The sequence below is a fragment of the Rhea pennata genome, chromosome 17 (genome assembly GCF_028389875.1).
Source record: "Rhea pennata isolate bPtePen1 chromosome 17, bPtePen1.pri, whole genome shotgun sequence".
Taxonomy (NCBI): Eukaryota; Metazoa; Chordata; class Aves; order Rheiformes; family Rheidae; genus Rhea; species Rhea pennata.
Genome location: NC_084679.1, coordinates 16,632,715 through 16,650,011, shown reverse-complemented (window position 1 = coordinate 16,650,011; position 17,297 = coordinate 16,632,715). Strand labels below are relative to the sequence as shown.

At 48.1% G+C, this 17,297-nt stretch overlaps 2 protein-coding genes across 5 annotated transcripts in view; both read left to right on the top strand.

The window, feature by feature from the left end:
- Positions 1 to 975: 975 nt before the first annotated feature.
- IQCD (IQ motif containing D) lies at positions 976 to 8,257 on the top strand. Of its 3 annotated transcripts, none has more exons than XM_062590186.1 (5): positions 976 to 1,045; positions 2,207 to 3,041; positions 4,365 to 4,598; positions 6,349 to 6,420; positions 7,660 to 8,257. In XM_062590186.1, the coding sequence occupies exons 2-5, from the start codon at positions 2,349 to 2,351 to the stop codon at positions 7,936 to 7,938; spliced, it is 1,278 nt and encodes a 425-aa protein (XP_062446170.1). In that variant the 5' UTR covers positions 976 to 1,045; positions 2,207 to 2,348; the 3' UTR covers positions 7,939 to 8,257. The 3 variants fall into 3 exon arrangements, with proteins under 3 accessions (XP_062446170.1, XP_062446172.1, XP_062446171.1); XM_062590188.1 differs by having other exon boundaries at positions 7,638 to 7,697; XM_062590187.1 differs by lacking the exon at positions 4,365 to 4,598.
- Positions 8,258 to 13,252: 4,995 nt separating this feature from the next.
- The window catches only part of OSBP2 (oxysterol binding protein 2), a 157,713-nt gene continuing 153,668 nt past the window's right edge, over positions 13,253 to 17,297 (top strand). For both annotated transcript variants that reach the window (XM_062590052.1, XM_062590051.1), the window contains exon 1: positions 13,253 to 13,539. In XM_062590052.1, coding sequence (XP_062446036.1) covers positions 13,262 to 13,539 — 278 coding nt within the window. In that variant the 5' untranslated portion in view covers positions 13,253 to 13,261. The remainder of the gene's footprint in view (positions 13,540 to 17,297) is intronic.

The following is a 17,297-nucleotide window of genomic DNA, read 5'->3' as shown; positions in this document are numbered from 1 at the left end:
ACAGTGTGATATAAAATTACTCTTTCTTAATAGTACAGTTAGGGTAATTTCTTGGTTGCTGATGCTCTGATGCTTAAAATCTCCACAGACTTTATATTCTGCCCAGTCTAATTTTGCTACGCAGTCTGAATTTCTGTAACCCTGACCTGACTGACATATGTGTGCACCCTGCAACTTTGAAAGATCTTCTTTTCAGCACCACGTCCCTGCTCTTGAGTGATCTCTTTCCATCAGGGTGGAGGCATAGGGCCCATTTGCAGCCCCGCAGTGGTGGGTGGCTTGTGATGACCTGCTGCTCCTGATGCCTCGTGCACAAGATCAGGGGCCGCACTGAGACGTGGCCATAACGGCTGCACAAAAACTCCTTTCCGAGGGGACCCAAGTGTGGGCTTGCAAGTGTGTTTTCCCTACTTTACCTTTGCTCTTTTATGCCTGCCAAGGGCCTAGGAGACTTGAGTCTGGGGGAGGGGAGAGGGCTTATGAAGTTTATTTTTTGGCTTATTTTTAGAGCTTTTAGGAACATGTTGCCTGGTGTACCGAGGGGTCTGGAGGGAAGGCGTGCTGTAAGCCTGGGTTTGCTAATAGAGGGTGATGCCAAATCCTTAAGGGAGACTCACTTTGCCTGATCTGTTCCCCGCCTGGTAAACAGCTGTTACAAAAATAAAGCAAGGGCTGCCTAGGGTGTGGAAAACTCCCAGTCCCTTTCCACAGATGAACATTTCTGCCTCCTGAGTCCCTAGAGCCACCTTCAGCGCTCACGCCCCCACCCCAGCCAGGACGGCGTCTCCCATCACGGCAGCGGCTCCTTCTCGCCCGGAGCCCTCAGATGGCCTTCTCATTGGACAGTCGCGCTGCCCATCAAGCGCGGAGGGGAACGCTGAGTGGCTCAAGGTGTTTCGCCCCCAAAGCAGAGCAAGTGCCATAGGCTGTCGGAAGGGCCCCGCCCCGCCCATCCCCGCCCACAGCGCTCGGTCGCCTAGCAACCGAGGACCCTGGCGGCGGCCCGGTGGCGCGGGAGCGGCGGCCAGGGGAGAGCAGGACTCCGGTAGCGCCCGCACGGGCCTGGAGCCATCCCGGCCCAGCCCTCGCGACACCCCCGGCCCCTGGGCCCCCACTCCTGACCCCCTGGCCTCTGTGCTCCAGGCCAGACTCTCTGCCCTCCCCCTGGGCCTGACCCCCGCGATACCCCCTGGGCCTCCGCACCCCGGGCCTGGCCCCTGAGCCCCCTCCCTGGCCCGATCCCAGCCGCAATACCCCCCCGGGCCCAGCCACCCTCAGCCCTGACACCACTAAGATACCTCCCGGGTCTCTGTGCCCCTTGCCCCCAAACCCCTGTGACACCCCATGGGCCTTTGCACCCTGGGGTCCTTGGGCCCTGAAGCCCCTAGCTCCTGACCCCCCAACATGCACCCTGGTCCTTCACATACCTGGGCCTTGACACTCTCCCCAGTCCTCTCTGCCGAGATACACTCTGGTCATTTCTCCTCCCAGGCCCTAGTCCCCCACACAGGGGATCCCTGCTTGCCCCCAGGACTCCTGGCACTCCACATCTGCAACCTGTACACAGGGGATTGCCCCCCAAAGCTTTGCAACTCTCCCCTTGACCCATGCCTTGGAGATCCCTGGGATCCCTTGGCACTCTGATGTCCCCACACCTGGGAGACTCTTACTCCCTGTCACCCTCCCATATGCAGCTGTCCTCTTTCCCCTCTATCCCTTCCCCTGGCCCTTCCCCTGGCCCTTGTTGCCGCCAGGCACAGCTCCTCCAGGCAGGGATCTGCTCTTGCACTTCCTCCCTCCAGCAGTGCCAGGCCTGCAGGGGTGAAGGAGTGTGTTTCCCACCAGGAAACCTGCCCTCCTTCTGAGTTGGCCCCAGAGACCTGCAAGCCCCCCTCCATGCACCTCGAAAAATCACAGAGCTGCAATCAGTGATCTCCATCTCACCTGTTACTTCGAAGGAGCTAGGAGCTTTATTCCAATCATTCTTCAAAGCAGGGAATTTATTACTTTTCTTCCTTTCCCATGGGTGTTCTAGTACATTTGGATGTTTAACAGCATCTCTGTGATAGAGACCAGTTCTAATGTAAAACCCCAATGCCCTGACTGTGTGCCTTGACCTAGGAACAACTCCAGTGTAATCTGAAACTGCCACATTTTTTCAAATAATATTATTTCTCTAATGCCCTCACCAAACTTTTCTTTAAAGGTAAAATCTGAGGAAGTGGAATTTGCCACAGAAGCAGAAGAGAGACTTTGATGTGCTTCGACTGAGTCATTCTCCATGGTCTTACCCTATGTAGAAGATTTTGTGTACCTTCACCTCAGCTCAGTAGTATTTAACTGATGCCATGGAAACAAGGAATCCAACTGTGCTCCAAGGATCATCTCAGGACGTAAAGCAAAGAAACAAGCCTTTGATAAAAGGCATTCAAACTCCAAAGAAGGAAGTGATCAGATTAGATGCTGTAAGGATGCTAGATCGAAGTCAGTCAAAACCTGATACTCATGAAACCCAAAGAATCATATCTGTCTTGGATGAGACGATTGTCAAGCTGGAATTGAGCAGCTTGATCCCTTGTATTATTGACTCCCTGGATAGGTTTGCTGATATGCTGGGACCTGAGATCACAAATGACCTGATCAAGCACCAAAAGCTTTCAAGTGAAATGGAGCACCTACTTTCCAGCTTTCAAGAAGAGGACACCACAAGAGCTGAGGAACAGAGGGGCTGTCTTTGTTTGCTAGAGCAACATCTGAAAAGTTCTGTTAGAAATGTTCTGAGACTCTTGCTGGCCAACCCTTCGCTTTGTCAGGCTCTGAAATATGAAGTCTGTGCAAGACAGTCATCAGCTGAAGTGTTTATCAAAGCCTTCAGGGAGTTCAGGAATTTAATGCATGAGAGACTTCTAACTAGTCCCTTAGAAGAAAAAGAGAAGATTCGGTTCACGGAAGACATCTCCCACCGGATTAAGAAAAACACTGAAACACTCACAGCTTTAAGGGCAGAACTGGCAGCAACAATCCAGTCTCGAGATGAAAAGGTATGATATGGTGGGAATATGTTTTCTAAGAAAGGTCAGTGAAGCAAAATTTTGGTAAACTATAAGATAGTCCTTTTGTTGCAGATCCTAGAAAGGAAGTGATGATTTGTAAACCAAATCCTAAATTAAAAGATACCTACTTCATTGCAAAATATAATTTAAAAAGCTTATTTCATACTTGATTTTTAAATTTAAATTTCACGTGCTTTTATCACATTCTTACTGGCAGCTTAAATCACGTTGGAAATCACTGAGTTAAAAAAGGAGCTGTAAAACAGGCACAAATTGCTGTATATATATATGTATAGTATTTAGGCAGGGCCACAATTTCAATTGCCAATGAGAGGCTCTATTCGCTGCTGATGAAATGGTGAGAAGACATTCCTAGGAGAGATTGTTCTGATTAAAACACATTTTTAATATCTACTCTGCCTTTACTCTTGCTTAAAACCAACATTTCTTTGACTCCCAACTCTATAATACTAGCAACCTTAGAACATGTGTGATTAATGCCTGATAATATGATTTCTTCATTTTTGCACCGAAAGCAACAAAAGTGCAGATAAACTAATGGACATGCCTAGGATCTTTCTGTGAGCTGGAATCTGAGAATGAATTTGAGCCCTGAACTCCTGACAAGCAATTCCTTGTTCTATATGTATGCTTTTCTTTCTCCTTTTGGCAAGAGGGGCTGGAGGGGCAAGTTCTGTCATATGCTGACTGCACTGAATGGTGCTAATGGAAACAAGGGCCTACTTTTCCCAATTCTCTCCACTCCTTGGAGATCTGTGAATTGAGACGCTTGAGATTTTTATGTGCATTTTGGCAGCTTGTCTTGTGCATAATGAATAAACCTGTTTTACTGGTCCCAGCTGAGTATTTCTTTTGCAGGCAGCCCACTGAGCTGAGTTCCCAGGACTGTCCCATTGAGCCAAATGCAAAGCTTGGTGAAGCCACTGGGCTGTGTCCAGTGGCTCTGACTTTGAATCTTGTTCAGATGGGTTAGCACCTGTGGCAGCTTCCTCAAATTACGGTGCCAGTGGGTCTCAGTATGGCTCATTCAATCTCTGACTGTATTCACAGGTTCACAGAGGACGAGTGAGAGATTTCCAAAGCATCTTGTGTTAACCTAACTCTGTTCCCTGTGCCAGCAGTGGAAATCTTGTAATTATTGCAAACGGTCAGATCAGAGTTACTACCAGAGCAGAAGTGTCTACTCTTAGATCATCTCCATTTATGCAAATATGCCTTACTTCTCTTGCCCTTGATGCCTCACCTTACCCTCCATTTCTTCATGATATTTGTCTTGTTTACTGGGTCTAGATTCACAGGAAGGACAATGTGATCAAAGACCTCAAAAACTCCTTGCAAGATGTGGCCGACAACTTCAAGATCAGTGTCCTGCAGGTTATGCAGGAAGGGGAAAACCAGCAAAAAGAGGAGCTGCGAGCTTCCCAGGCCAAGTGTGCTAGGCTACAGCAGGACATTCAGCAGCTAAGAGCACAACTCTGTATGCTTGTACTGGAACATCGAGAATCAGAGCTGGCTCTCAGAAAGGTAACATGGAAGGAGAGCTCGAGTATAGGAAGTTTAAAACTCGTTGAACTGCTGTCAGGTCTGGCTGCTGGCTGCTTCTAGTAATTATTTGGTTCCTGCTAGTTCCTGGCAGGATGTGTATGCTGTTTGTCAGAATATAGCTGCTCCCTCCTAACGCTCTGCTGATTTCAGTGAAAAGCAACCCTGCAGTGACACCAAGGAGGTAGTGTGCTCACAAGTCTTCCTTTTCTCCCTGTCTGCTCTCTTATTTCTAAGAACACCTCTATGCAGTGCTGTGACACTGCATGCTGGAGAGGCTGTGCTCTAGTCAAAATTCAGAGCAGTAAGGCTACTGCAAAGTAGGCAAGGCATATGTTAAAAAACAAGAGAGTTGACATGAGGTAAACAGAGTGAACATAATACTGGCTGTATGTAAAGACATCTTTTATAGTTTATTTTTTGTAGTATCCAGGGCTGAATGCAGCTGGTCTTGAAAGCTAAGCAGTTCCCAGTCTGTCTGGTACTTTCCTAAGAGACACAATCCAGGGAGTTACAGTTGAATCAAATGAGGGGGAAATGTGATTTATCACAGTGCTGAGCAGATATAAAAGGACGAAATAGGAGCAGCAGACAAGCTCATGCTTCTGTATCAACAACTCTGGCCTGAGCAGAGGATCTTAGTGACATGGGGCAGTGAGAATCTGGAGCTAGAAAAAGACAGCAATTTTTTCCCCTTCTTTTATCCCTATATGGTGTTTGCTCCACACACACCCTGACCTCCCATGGGCAGGACAGCACACACCAATAACTGTATGTCTTTCACTCTTGCATTGAACTGTGCAGCCCTGGTAGAACAAAGTGGCAGTGGACCTAGGCAGTGACAGAGTCAAATGCAAGTTAGAGCTGCAATACACAATTCAAGCAACCCATTTACACCTCCATTAGTAGAGTGGCTTTATCAACCAATTTCTTCTGAGGCTGCAGGTCATTGCCATACTTGCTGTGATGAGCTGCTCAGCTCAGTCTAGCACTCAGGCAGACAGACAGAGAAATTTACTGACACAGAAATCTCCTTTCCCCTTCCATATGCTCTAGCTTTGGGTTGCTCAAGACTGTACTTTTGGTGTAAATAGCTAGGAAGTGCCAAGTCTGTCTTCATGATGGTCTGGAAGCCTTTGGGACATCCTGAGGCAGTGTCACACAGGAAATCGTGTGGCTCATGTGATGGGCTCTAGCTGATCGTCCTCTTGGTGATTCCACGGAACATGAGTACAGCATCTGGGGGTAAACTGGCCATACTTGGTCATACTGCAGGGTCAAGCCAATGTTAATCTGTTTTGCAGTTAGAAATCTCTCATCATTTTAAGAGGCTCTATCTGTTGAGTATTTTCTGTCCAGCTTTCACATTTAGCAGCTCCCTACTGCTTCAAACTGAAGGTGGTTTTCCCAGTTTGTTGATGATTTACCTCATTCCATCAGATGTGTTCATCTCCTACCTCAGAGCACACCTTTCAGATGTGTTTCAGTACTCAGCCCTCACCCAGCCCCATGCCGTAAACCAAATATGGCCCTTTTGGCCTCAGGTATGGAGGTCAGGCCTAAGAGAATCCTCAAACCAGGGGCAAAATATGTCAGCTGGAGGTGGTGTGCTAGGAGGAGGAGGTGTTATACTGAAGTTTAATCATGCTCAAAGCCACTATATTTTTAACTCAGGCTACTTTGTACCAGGCTTCAGGTGCCTCAAAGTAACATATCCTGTTGTTTATTTCAGAAGAAGTGCAAAGTAGAGATGGAAATTGAGAAGTGGATCCAGAAATATGATGCGGACATGGGGGAAAAACAGGTATCCTCTTTAAGGCACTTGGCTGTTCCACAAGGTGATGTGTCTGGGTAGATCACTGTCCAAATGGATGTGTGGGTCATAAACAGGAGGATATGGAAGTGAGGAACAATCTACCACCCAGAAGTAGTACAGGCTTTAGAAGGAAATATTCCTTTGTCCTAACTATGTGTTCAGGAGTTCTCTGCTGTTTTTACTTCAGGGCAGGTTACATCTGTTGTTAAATCCCACAGTATTTGGAGGCTGATGGGTTACTTCCAGTCTGTCAGACATGTCCACTTACTGTTAGAGTACAGGGCTTTCACTTTTGCTTCAATCCTCAGTCTTACTGGTCCTATCTGGTGTCCAAACCGTGCTCCTATTTTTCCTGGTCCACTTGAGAGAGACCTGCAGACTTAACAGCCTGCATACTACTGTCTTGGTATCCCATAACAAGCTGAGAATCATGTCAGCACCTCTTAACCTCTCCTTTGAGAAGGCCCTAGATGCTTTTATTTTCCTACTCTTTTTATGGAGGAGGATAAAAGCTGGTGGATTGCAAAGCAAAACGTAGGGAAGGGCCTAAAAGTTTGCTGCTAATTGTGAGAAAGAATCCCCATCTTGTCCTGTTTATAACAATGTCAGATTATTTTGGCTTCCTATCTGCTGAATGGCTGGAGCCCTGTGTTTTTCTAACTCCTCCTTCTCCATGTGGCTTACTCTAATGCATTAGGAAAGGAATAAACTGCTGAACCTGTGGTTGTACCATCAAAAACTATCTGTCCTTGGCCCTTTGCATGCTGATGTGGCCTGGCTTGTCTTATGCACCTGACAGTAAATAGTATGTTAAGTGGGCTTCAGTGGCCACTCTGATATAACCTGCTTCTCAGCAAAACTGTTAGCTTGGGCTCAGCTTTGGCCTACCTGCAGTTATGTGGCTCTTTGCTCAGAGTATATGCAGGACAGGCTCTGACTTGCATGTGTATTACCTGGTCAGAGTACCCAGCTGAGGGTAGATGTGGTTTGCAACATGGAGAATTATGAGAATATTTTTCAAAAGAGCTTGAAAATACTAAGACCTGGCATCTCTTGAAATTCTCTGGGCATTGGGCACACATTTCCTGTTTAGTGCTTTTAAAAAGCTGCCATTTTTGGTTCTCCCTGGGTTTGGGATGAGTAAGAGGATCCTTAACTAGTGATATACAAGGAGAAGCTGTTGAATGATCTCAAAATTGCTGTAGCTTGCATCTGCTGTCTTGCTAGGCTGAGTATGAGGAGCTTTATGCTCTTTACTCCGAGGAGAAGGCCCAGGTGTCCCTGCTGCAGGAGAAACATGCAGTGCTTATCGAAGAGTATTCCCAGATTGAGGAGGAACGCAGGATACGTCAGAAGAAGAAGGAACAAGATTTGGAGGAGTTGACCACCATGACCCTTGCTGCCACCCGCATCCAGGCCTTCTGGAGGGGATACTTGGTCCGGTCTCTTTTCAAGTCAAAAAGGAAGAAGAAGAAGAAGGGAAGAGGCAGGAACCTCAACAAATAAGCACAAAATCTATTCTCTCTGCTGCTGGCTCCTCTGGCTCTTCCAGATAAAAGCATTAGCTGATATAACCTTTGCTCTCAGGCCAAAGCTTTCCAGGGCTGGGGTTGGCTCTCAAAGTAAGTCAAGGAAGTGGCATAAAGACATGTCTCAACTTTTTAGGTTTAGCTCTGTTGCCATGGAAAGGAGGAGGGTGTCTCCTGATGAAGGGACTAGACCAATCGGGAGTGCAGATTCCTGACTTGTCTCTCTAGCTTTAGTCCGCATGCCCAAATTGTGCTTGTGTGTCAAGGCCCAATTCTGTTGTTACTGAAGATGGCAATAAAATCATTCCTGGGAGCAGGATGAGATTCTGTGACTGACTTGGTTTCTTCTCATATGGATTTGAGAGACAGTTTTCTTTGTACAGGAGGAAGCTGCAGGACTTTATTGCTTTTCAGTGAGCGAGGTGAGAGAAGTCCTGCCCAGGCATCATCCCTGACAGTTGGTAGTTGATGGCAGGTGCCATCTGAGGGGTGGGATGTGGCACAGCCCAACTTGTACTGTGGTCCCAGTCCTACAACTCTCTCTAAGCTGAGGAGCAAATCATGGCTTGTTTCATGCAGCCCCTGTGGTGCACTCTTGTGTGGATTCTCCAATGTCTAATGTGCTGAGAGCATGCTGTAACCTTTCCTTTCACGGGGACATGAGCAAAGTATTTTTGTTTTCTCTTTTGGCCTCCTATTTTCAATAGCATTGTAGAAACTTAATACGATGGAGCCCTTTACTCCTCTGCCAGCCAGGGCTGAAACTGGGCATGGGTCCAGACAGACAGGGAGTGTTATGTCATATATGTTTCTTTTTTGGGGAAACTAGGCTATAACATTACCACAAAGGCCAGTATGGCCTGGGCATCTCCTCTCACATATTCTTTGCATTAAACAAGGCTAGGAGTCAGCAGCATTTTGGAGCCAAATGGCTAGTGATGCCTCTTTGTTCCCTGACTTCTGTGGCTCTTCATTACAGCCTCTCTTCCCAGCAGAGGGCAGTGACACTGGCTGCAGAGCCCAAATAGCCAGCAAAAGCCTGAGTCCTTGTCTCTCTCTCATCTCTGTCCATAAAGGGGTACCTAAAGCAAAAGGACTGAGATGCTCTTCCTGACTAAATGTCAGTCAAGGCAGAGAGGGATCCATTTTGTTAAGGGCAAAGAGTCTTTGGAGATGTTAGTGGTGTTCAAGGCCTGAGGGCACAGTGAGGGGAAGATCTCACAGCAGCAGCCATTGGCTTTCATCATTCATTTGCTTATAAGCATGGGGTCAGAGTGATGTCTGCTTACATGCTCAATAAAAATCACAGGCTTTTGCCATCACATGTCCAGTCCCAGACAGGGTCTGATCCCGAGTGCATGCAGAAATCACTGAGGCAGGTTCTTGCTTTGCCACAGGGAGCTATCCACTGTGGGGACATCCCACTACCAACAGGACAGTGGTTGTCCCTCATCATTCACCTTGCTCTCCCTCCTTTTTTCGCAGGCTAGATCAGGTGAGATTCCTCTTTCCTCAGACATGGACAAAGGAGATTTTTTTTTCCCTTGTTAGCAGCCACAAGAGATTTCAAAGTCCATGGAGACTTTTCACTAGGATGTCAGTACCCATGTAGGAAGATTGGGGGTTGTATTTACATCAAGTGAGTTATTTCATTTCCAGGGACACCTGGATTTACAGATACCTACAACTTTTGAATTCCTAGCAAAAGAAGGTCTACACATGCTTTCAAACAAACCCTTAACAGAGGACACGGGGGTATTGCAAGAGCTGTTGGATGCTCTGATTGATGCCCTTCTGTCTTAGGGTTGTCTGAAACCTTCATTTGCCTCCAGATGTTGGAGCCTATCTGAAGAGGCATTCAGCTGGGTAACAGATCAGTAATACCCTCTGCTGCAGGCATGCCAGCCTTCAGTGTCCAAATCAAACCATTTCCAGACATAGGACTTGCCCTATGATTTGTTTCAAAATTTACTAGAGCCAGAGATGCAAGAGCATGTGGCTGAAGGGCATCTCTTTAGAATGGGAAGAAATGTTTGACATGTTTGTGGGGGCAGCGGAAGGGCTCCAAAGCAGTGGAGAGAGTTTGGCTACATCTGTCTTCATCTGAGGACCTGCCCAGCCCAGATTGTCAGGCTTGGAGTCAAACAGGAACAGACTGCAATAGGACGGAGTGTGACTTTTCAATCTTTGTCAAGAAACAAGGAGAGGAAGGCACATACTGACTACAGTGTCAGTGGGCCACAGTAAGAATCCAACCGGGGATTTGGAGGGAGCAAATTCTTGCTTCTTACTCTGGATCATCTTCTGAGATTAAACCTCACTCCAGATCCTCTCAAATGCTGCTTGGGGCCAGCTAAGCTGTTGAATGGACTCCTGATCATTTGGAATGAAGAGAGCAAGGTGGGTAGAGCAGATGTTTCTGTATTCTTCCCAAGCTGTTGGCCATAGGAACATGCATATTGGGTTTACTAGCCCAATGGGCTATCTGAGAGTGGGTCTCTGATTTTAAAGAGGATTTGGGAACATGGGTCTCATGCCTAAGGTACTTCTAGAAAGAAGGAAGAAGCATCATGAGAAAATGGAAGAAATTAAACTGAGATTCCCAGGTATTGGAAGCTCTCCAGCCATTTTGAAGAGGGGAAAAACAGCAGTACTCAAAATACATTGAGACAGCAAGTTGGGGCAAAGCTAGCAAAAGGCAGCTCTCTCAGCCTAGACCATGCCCGCTGCATTCACTGACTAGCCAGTGTTAGGGTTGGGGTTCCTTCACCCATACCTTCGTCCATTGCTACTCAACGTGTGGCTAGCCCCAGTCCTGCATCTCCCTGCTTTGCCTCAGACTGGCCACTCAGCACCAGTGACACTTGTTCACGAGACCTTTATTCACCAGTTGCAACCAACTCTCTGGGACCCTGTAAGTGCTATGAGATTCCCTGGAGGCCTTGTGTCCCCCAGCCGTTCCCCTTGCAGTGCAGCAGTGTAGCCTCCCTGCTGCATTGTGAGTCACACAAGACTGACTTCTGCCTGCAGGGCCATGAACTGGGAAAGGAAAGAGAAGCTGCAGTGATCCTAGCCCAGCTGATAGGGTTCAGCATGGTGACTTACTGACCTTCAATCCTCTGGATTTATTCCTTTCTTTGGGGTCCTCTCGGGTGTGTAGGCATTGGATGCCATGGCCTCTGTTTTCCATCTCATCTTGGCCATGGATGGGCTCCACACCAAGGGCCTCCAGGAGCTGGTCTTATTTGCCTGGGAGGGTTGAAGCCCCACACTGCTGAGTAAGCCCTTGCAGGGCTGCCAAACAATGGCTCATTGGCGCAGGATGTCCGAGTCTTGAGCCGGTAGCCACTTCAACTCTTGCACAGCAGGTGAGGAGCTGGGCTGCCTGATGTGCCCCTTTCTAGGGACGTGTTCATGGCCAGCAGCACTGTGGGGTCTGTGTCATGGTCTGCAAGACCAGGGGCAGCCCAGTAAGGACCCTCAGGCAGATCTCCTGGTCTGGGCGATGTGTACTGGCAGGGCTGCACATGAATGCGTGGCCCAAGGCCTGCAGCCCACACATGCAGGTGAATCAGTGAGCCATAATGCGACTGCAGGTGATTAGGGGGATGAGAGCGGATTAGAGAGATCAGAGAAAAGAGATCCCCTGAGACTGGGGGGGGGGCAGCACTAAGCTAAGGGGGCCTTGCTAGGCTCTGGGGCAGGGGAGCATCTGTCAAAGGTCCCTGTGGTCTTCACTGGTTTATTGCTGTTCTTCATTCTTCCCCAAGTTATCCACTTTGTGACAGGATGTTGTTTAAAGAAGGGGAATCAGAGTAATGATACAATCACCTTTGGCTGGTAGACTGCCCATGGTCAGGTGTTCTGAAATATGGAAACTCCTGGCTAGCTCTCCCACCATGCCTATGGGGAGCTAGCTAGGAGTTTCCATATTTCAGAACACCTGGAGCTTCTCCCAGAGCTCAGCAAAAGCACCTGCTGCTTGGTCTCCTTTGGAGTGCATGGCATTCAGCGCTTTGGAAAAGGAGGTCTCAGGCCTGGAGGAAGTTGATCCCTGTTTCTTAGTTGTAGTCTTAGGGCAGGGTGAGGGTAACTGTCAATAACCTGCTCACATGGCAGAGCTCAGGTTCCAGAGAGGGCAGTGGCTACTGTTACAAGTAGCGTTTTTTTAAAACTTATTTTTTTCTTGGCTCGCTTGAAGTCTCTTCTTGCCTCTCTTGTTAATGCTAGGAACAAAATCTTCAGTTATGCGAGATCACAGGCCTGCTGGGTCATTAGCAGTGCTCAGGGTGGGCATGTGAGAGCAGAGCAAGTGTATGGGGCTGGGCTTGCTGTGTCCACTGCCTGGGCAGCATGGAGATGGCAGTTAAGGGGCCAACTGTGCCCTCACTGGATTCGGTCCCTTATCAGCCTTTCCCCACAAGTCCCTTGAATTGCATCTTGAATGCAATCAACCGAATTTCATCTTGAATGCATTTATTTTTGCAGTATCCCAAACACCTTGGAGCACTTGGTGCCATGGCTCAGTTACATAGAAACCTGCAGTGGTTTCACCTGGGAAAACTTTGGTGAAGGCTTCACAAGCCCAGTAAGGTGTGCAAAATGTGCAGGGCTCTTCTGAGTGCAAGGGCCAGCAACAGGCTGGAGGCCAGTGGTGCCAGGTCCCCCATGGAGGTGGAATCCTCATGGAGGTGGGATCCCCCTGGTGGTGGAGTCCCCATGGCAGTGGGCCCCAGTGGTGATGGAACCTTGTGATGGTGTAATCCCTATGGTGATGGGACTCCTGTGGCAGTGAGGCCACGTGGCAGTGGGTCCCGCGTGGTGGTAGGGCCTAATGAAGGTGGGACTCCTGTGGCAGAGGGGTCTCCATGGCAATGAGATCCCCATGGGTATGAGGCCCCTCACAGTGGGTTGGGTTCCCCATGGCAGTGGGACTCCCATGGCGATGGGTCCCCATGGTGGTGGGTCCTTGTGGCGGTAGGTCACAGTGGTGGTGGGATCCCCGTGGTGGTAGGTCCCTGTGGTGATGGGCTGCTGTGGCAGTGGGTGTCCATGATGGTGAGTCCCCGTGGTGGCAGGACTCCCATGGCAGGACCCCCGTGGCACTGGGTCCCCGTGGCGGGGAAATCCCCGTGGCGGCGGGACCCCCGTGTCGGTGGGTCCCCGTGCCGGCGCGGCCCCGCCGAGGCCCCGCCCCGCCCCGCCGCCGGGGGGCGCGCGCGCCCCGCCCGCCGCCGCCGCGGTCACGTGAGCGCGGGCGCCGCCCCCGCGCCGGTGCCCGGCGGAGCGGCGCGGCGTCTATGGGGAAGGCGGCCGCGCTGTGCGGCGGCAGCACCCGCGGGCTGGTCTCCCTGCTCAGCGCCGTCCCCTGCTTGGGCTGCCAGGAGGCGCCGGGCGCCGGGCCGCCGGCCATGAACGCGGAGCCGGCGGGCCGGGGCGGCGCGGGGCCGGTGGGGGCGCCGCCCGCCGCCCCGGGCTCCGACACCTACAAGGGCTGGCTCTTCAAGTGGACCAACTACCTGAAGGGCTACCAGCGCCGCTGGTTCGTGCTCAGCAACGGGCTCCTCAGCTACTACAGGTACCGGCCGCGCCGGGGCACGGGGGGAGGGGGGCGGCGGGGCCGGGCCGAGCCGAGCCGAGCCGAGCCGGGCCCGGCGGGTCCTCCGGCCCGGCTGGGCTCGGCCTCCCGCCGCCGGCCGGCAGAGCGCCGCGGCTTTCCTCGGTGCATATTGCAGCCCCGCTGCCTCCCCGCCTTGTGCAGCTCGCAACCGTCTCGCCGTCCGGCTGAGCGCGGCTTGGTTCGGGGCAGCGCGGCGGCGCCCGGCTGCAGAGCGCGGTGCGAGCCGCAGCGCCCAGCAGACCCTCTTTTCCCAGAGCCGGCATTGGATTTTGTAACACGCTTTCACTGCTTTCTTGGCGCAAGAGACTATTTTTAACGGCATCGAGGCTGAAAATGCTTAGGACAGCCGTGCCGGCAAGGGTAAGCGCTGCTCCTGATGCCCCGGGGAGAGAAAAGGAGGCCGGGCTGGATGGACTTCAGCGCTGGGGAAGGCCCCTGGGACAGAAGACTACCGGAGGAGGGAAGGCAGCTGTAACCCTTAATGGTGACTCCAGAGTCTTGCCCACCTTTTCCGCTGCCTAGCGTGAGGATGGGCTCTGAGCGTGGCACCCAGGATGCCGCCGTCCTGGGCACCGCAGGCTTTGATCTGCAGTGTAACACCTTTCTGACGGGTCCTCTGTGCTTTGACATCGGTTGAGTGGTTAAAAACACAAACACAGGGATGTTTTATGATATTGTTTGTTTCATGCTTTATTAAAAAAAATACATATGAAAAAATGTGTATGATATACATTAGGAAGGACTAGGTTTGTTCTTTTCTCTGTGCAGACACTAATTCCTTTCTGTTCTACCTATCTTCTCTTTCATAGGGTCTACTTTGATTGCATTTCAGGCAATTTAAGTGATCCCTGATATTAAAAGTGGTTAGAGTATTCTAAAATATGTATCTTTAAAATACCAAGCTATACCAATTAGGATTTTTCTGTAAAGGCTAAGTGAAAGCTATTCTTTCTCCCAACACAAAGTTTGTGTTCCTGTTTCTTCTCTGTTCAGTGAGCTTCAAGTCACTAACAGCTGTTAGTATAAAAGTCATCTGGTAGGTAATAGGTCAGAAGTTTTAACAATATGTCTTTCTGGCTACTTGAATTTTTTTTTTTTTTTTTTTTTTAAAGAAAAAACACTGCAAACCCAGACCAAACAAAAATACTACAATACCACAAGAACCTAGTTACCTTTTGGTAATTCAGCTAACTTACTTTTTAATCCTTTCTGATATTTTTATGCTTTCTAACTGTAGACTAGGTCTGGACTTTGCAGAACTATGCAGCTTTGAACAGTTGTTGGAATTTAATGCTCTATCTGCAACCTTGTGAAAGTACTTTTTTTTTTTTTTTTTTTTAATAGCTGCCAAGTCTGTCTGTAGCATAAACAGCTGCTTTTCTTTAACTGTTTTTCTTTTTATTTTAAATTAGAATAGCTAAATTTATTTTAAGACAATTTGATGTGTTTTAGGCTGGAAGAACAGAAAATCACCCAAGGAAGTGATTTTGAGCAATGTGTGACAGTTAAGCTAGAATTATGTAGTGGAGCTTTTGGCCAGTTCAGATGTGCAGTGGCTACTTGGGTAAAGTACTGCTGGTGACATAATATGCATTTTTGGTAAGACTGATATAAACATACTTAACTACTAGATCTCTATGATACTCTTCAAAACCAGCTCCCTTAATAAAAGGCATACCTAGCTAGGAGTGCCAGCTAGGATTGATTATGGCAGGGAACTCACGTGAGATAATTCTGGGTAAATTGCCATTTTTCAGTACTGCTGGCTAACTGATAGGAGCAAAGAAGCCCCAGGTATCAGGCAGTGCATTTTCATCCATGTCTGCTATATGAGGAAACTGTTGTAAAACATGTGGACTTCTGTTTGCTAGACTTTTCATAGAGTGACCGTGAAAATCAAATTTGGTAAAACTCTCTTAGTATTCGGTGTCTCATTTTCAAGTGGTTCTTTTTACTCATCCCAGCTCTGAAGATGCGTGCCAGAGTTGTCTTTTTCTGTTTGCTACAAAACATTTTATAGGACAGATCATGCCCTTAGTAATAGGTCATTGTGCTCTCCTCAGTGGCTCTTGACACCTTTGTAATTTGAATTTAGAAGATGGTTGTCCTGCTGCACTGTTTTGATGACTTGCATCCTTGTAGCTGTTGACTTTTCAGGGCTATCATGAGGAAGGTAGTAAAAACTTCAATTTGTTAGTGCTTTGAAAGTCATCTTAATTGAAAAATTCTGTGGTGCCTAAGTGCCTCCTTGAGTGCATTGATGCAATTTCAGATTGAAGCTTTTCGTTTGAATTTCCTTCTGCTCACTGTTTAGTTACTTTTTTTTTTTTTTTTTTTAAAAAAAAAAAACCTATAAAGATATTTGGTGGTGGTTCTTGCTAGGTTTTTTTGTTTTTGGAGTTGAGCTCTTAACATCTTGTGAGGCCTATTGGGAAGTCTTGTTGTGATAGAGTGTAGGTGGGTGTCGCACCATATGGCAGGAATTACTTCTTGAAGTATTCTCAGGCAGTCAGGTGGAACTCTTGTTTTCTGCCTGATTGGTTTCCCAGGGACAGTTTTCTGAAATAAGACTTCTAATTAGAATATTCTTTCCAAATTAGTTTGAATATTTAAAGCCTCTTGTATCTTGGCTAAATCTATGGAGGCATACTGCCTGTGAAGCTCCTGTGTAGTATATATACTCATGCTGTATGTTCCCTACTCTAAACCTGTGGAAGATGATAATTGCTCAATAATTCTTAAAGATGTTTTGGGAGAAACCTCTCCTTTGTAGTAAAGTATTTGGATTAAGAAATTTTTCAGAACTCACACATAAAACAGTAGCCCAGGAAGAGATCCCAGGTCTTTTCAGTAACCTCTTCCCTTCTGGTTACTAAGATATTGTGCATTACCTCTCTTGACCACAGAAATAAAAGGGGAGAGCTGGCACACCTGTTCTGCGTATTAGGTCCTTCAAAGCAGTTGCGGGTTGGTGTCTGACAAAGATAGATGTGCATTGCACAGGTTGGTGCTTGAATGGTTTAAAATGCAACCCAGAATGGGCCAAGCTGCCTCTCTGAGCAAGGAAAGACACATAAACGGATGTGCTCTGCATCATTCTCCTTCCTTGGGATATCTTAGCTGGTACCGCGTTTTATAATGGTATTTGGAGAACTGCTGGCCACTGTTCAGCCTGCCTGTAGTCTGCTGAGCTTACACTCAGTCTCTTGTCCTTGAAATTATGAAAGCAGGGAGTCTCACCTGCTGGATATTCATGACTCTCATTGCTTGTGAATACCTAGTGTGTTTTGGGGTTGAGTAGGCCCTTATTTTCTTCTGTATTTCTACTTGCCCTTGACAATCCCCCCCCTTTTTTTTTTGAGCTGACTGGCATAAAGATGATGTCAGTACTGGGAAGCTAGTCCATTTGACTCAGTAATGATCAAAAATCTTCCTTCAAACTACAGTGGCATGATTCCACTTACAGATTTATCATTACCTGTGATTAGAGCTTGTGTATGGGAGAATCTAATCACCTTGAACAGATAAGCGTTCCCAGGGAGATTAGAGAGGATCTTTAGGTAAGTATAATCAAAGGTTGGTGTTGGCTCTTCTGGTTGATATTCTAGATGAGTATTGTCTTCTCCAAGCAGCATTCTCATATTTTGAATAGCTTTATTTTTGGGTGGTCTCTACAGGATTGGTTTGTAGCCCTTTTTTGTGGGTTACATGTCTGA

What these genes read in the sequence shown, in the direction of transcription:
- IQCD (XM_062590186.1), top strand. Translation starts at nt 2,349, where the DNA reads ATGGAAACAAGGAATCCAACTGTGCTCCAAGGATCATCTCAGGACGTA. An exon ending in TCCAGTCTCGAGATGAAAAG is followed by an intron (nt 3,042 to 4,364) that starts GTATGATATGGT and finishes TACTGGGTCTAG; the next exon opens with ATTCACAGGAAGGACAATGT. An exon ending in CGGACATGGGGGAAAAACAG is followed by an intron (nt 6,421 to 7,659) that starts GTATCCTCTTTA and finishes CTGTCTTGCTAG; the next exon opens with GCTGAGTATGAGGAGCTTTA.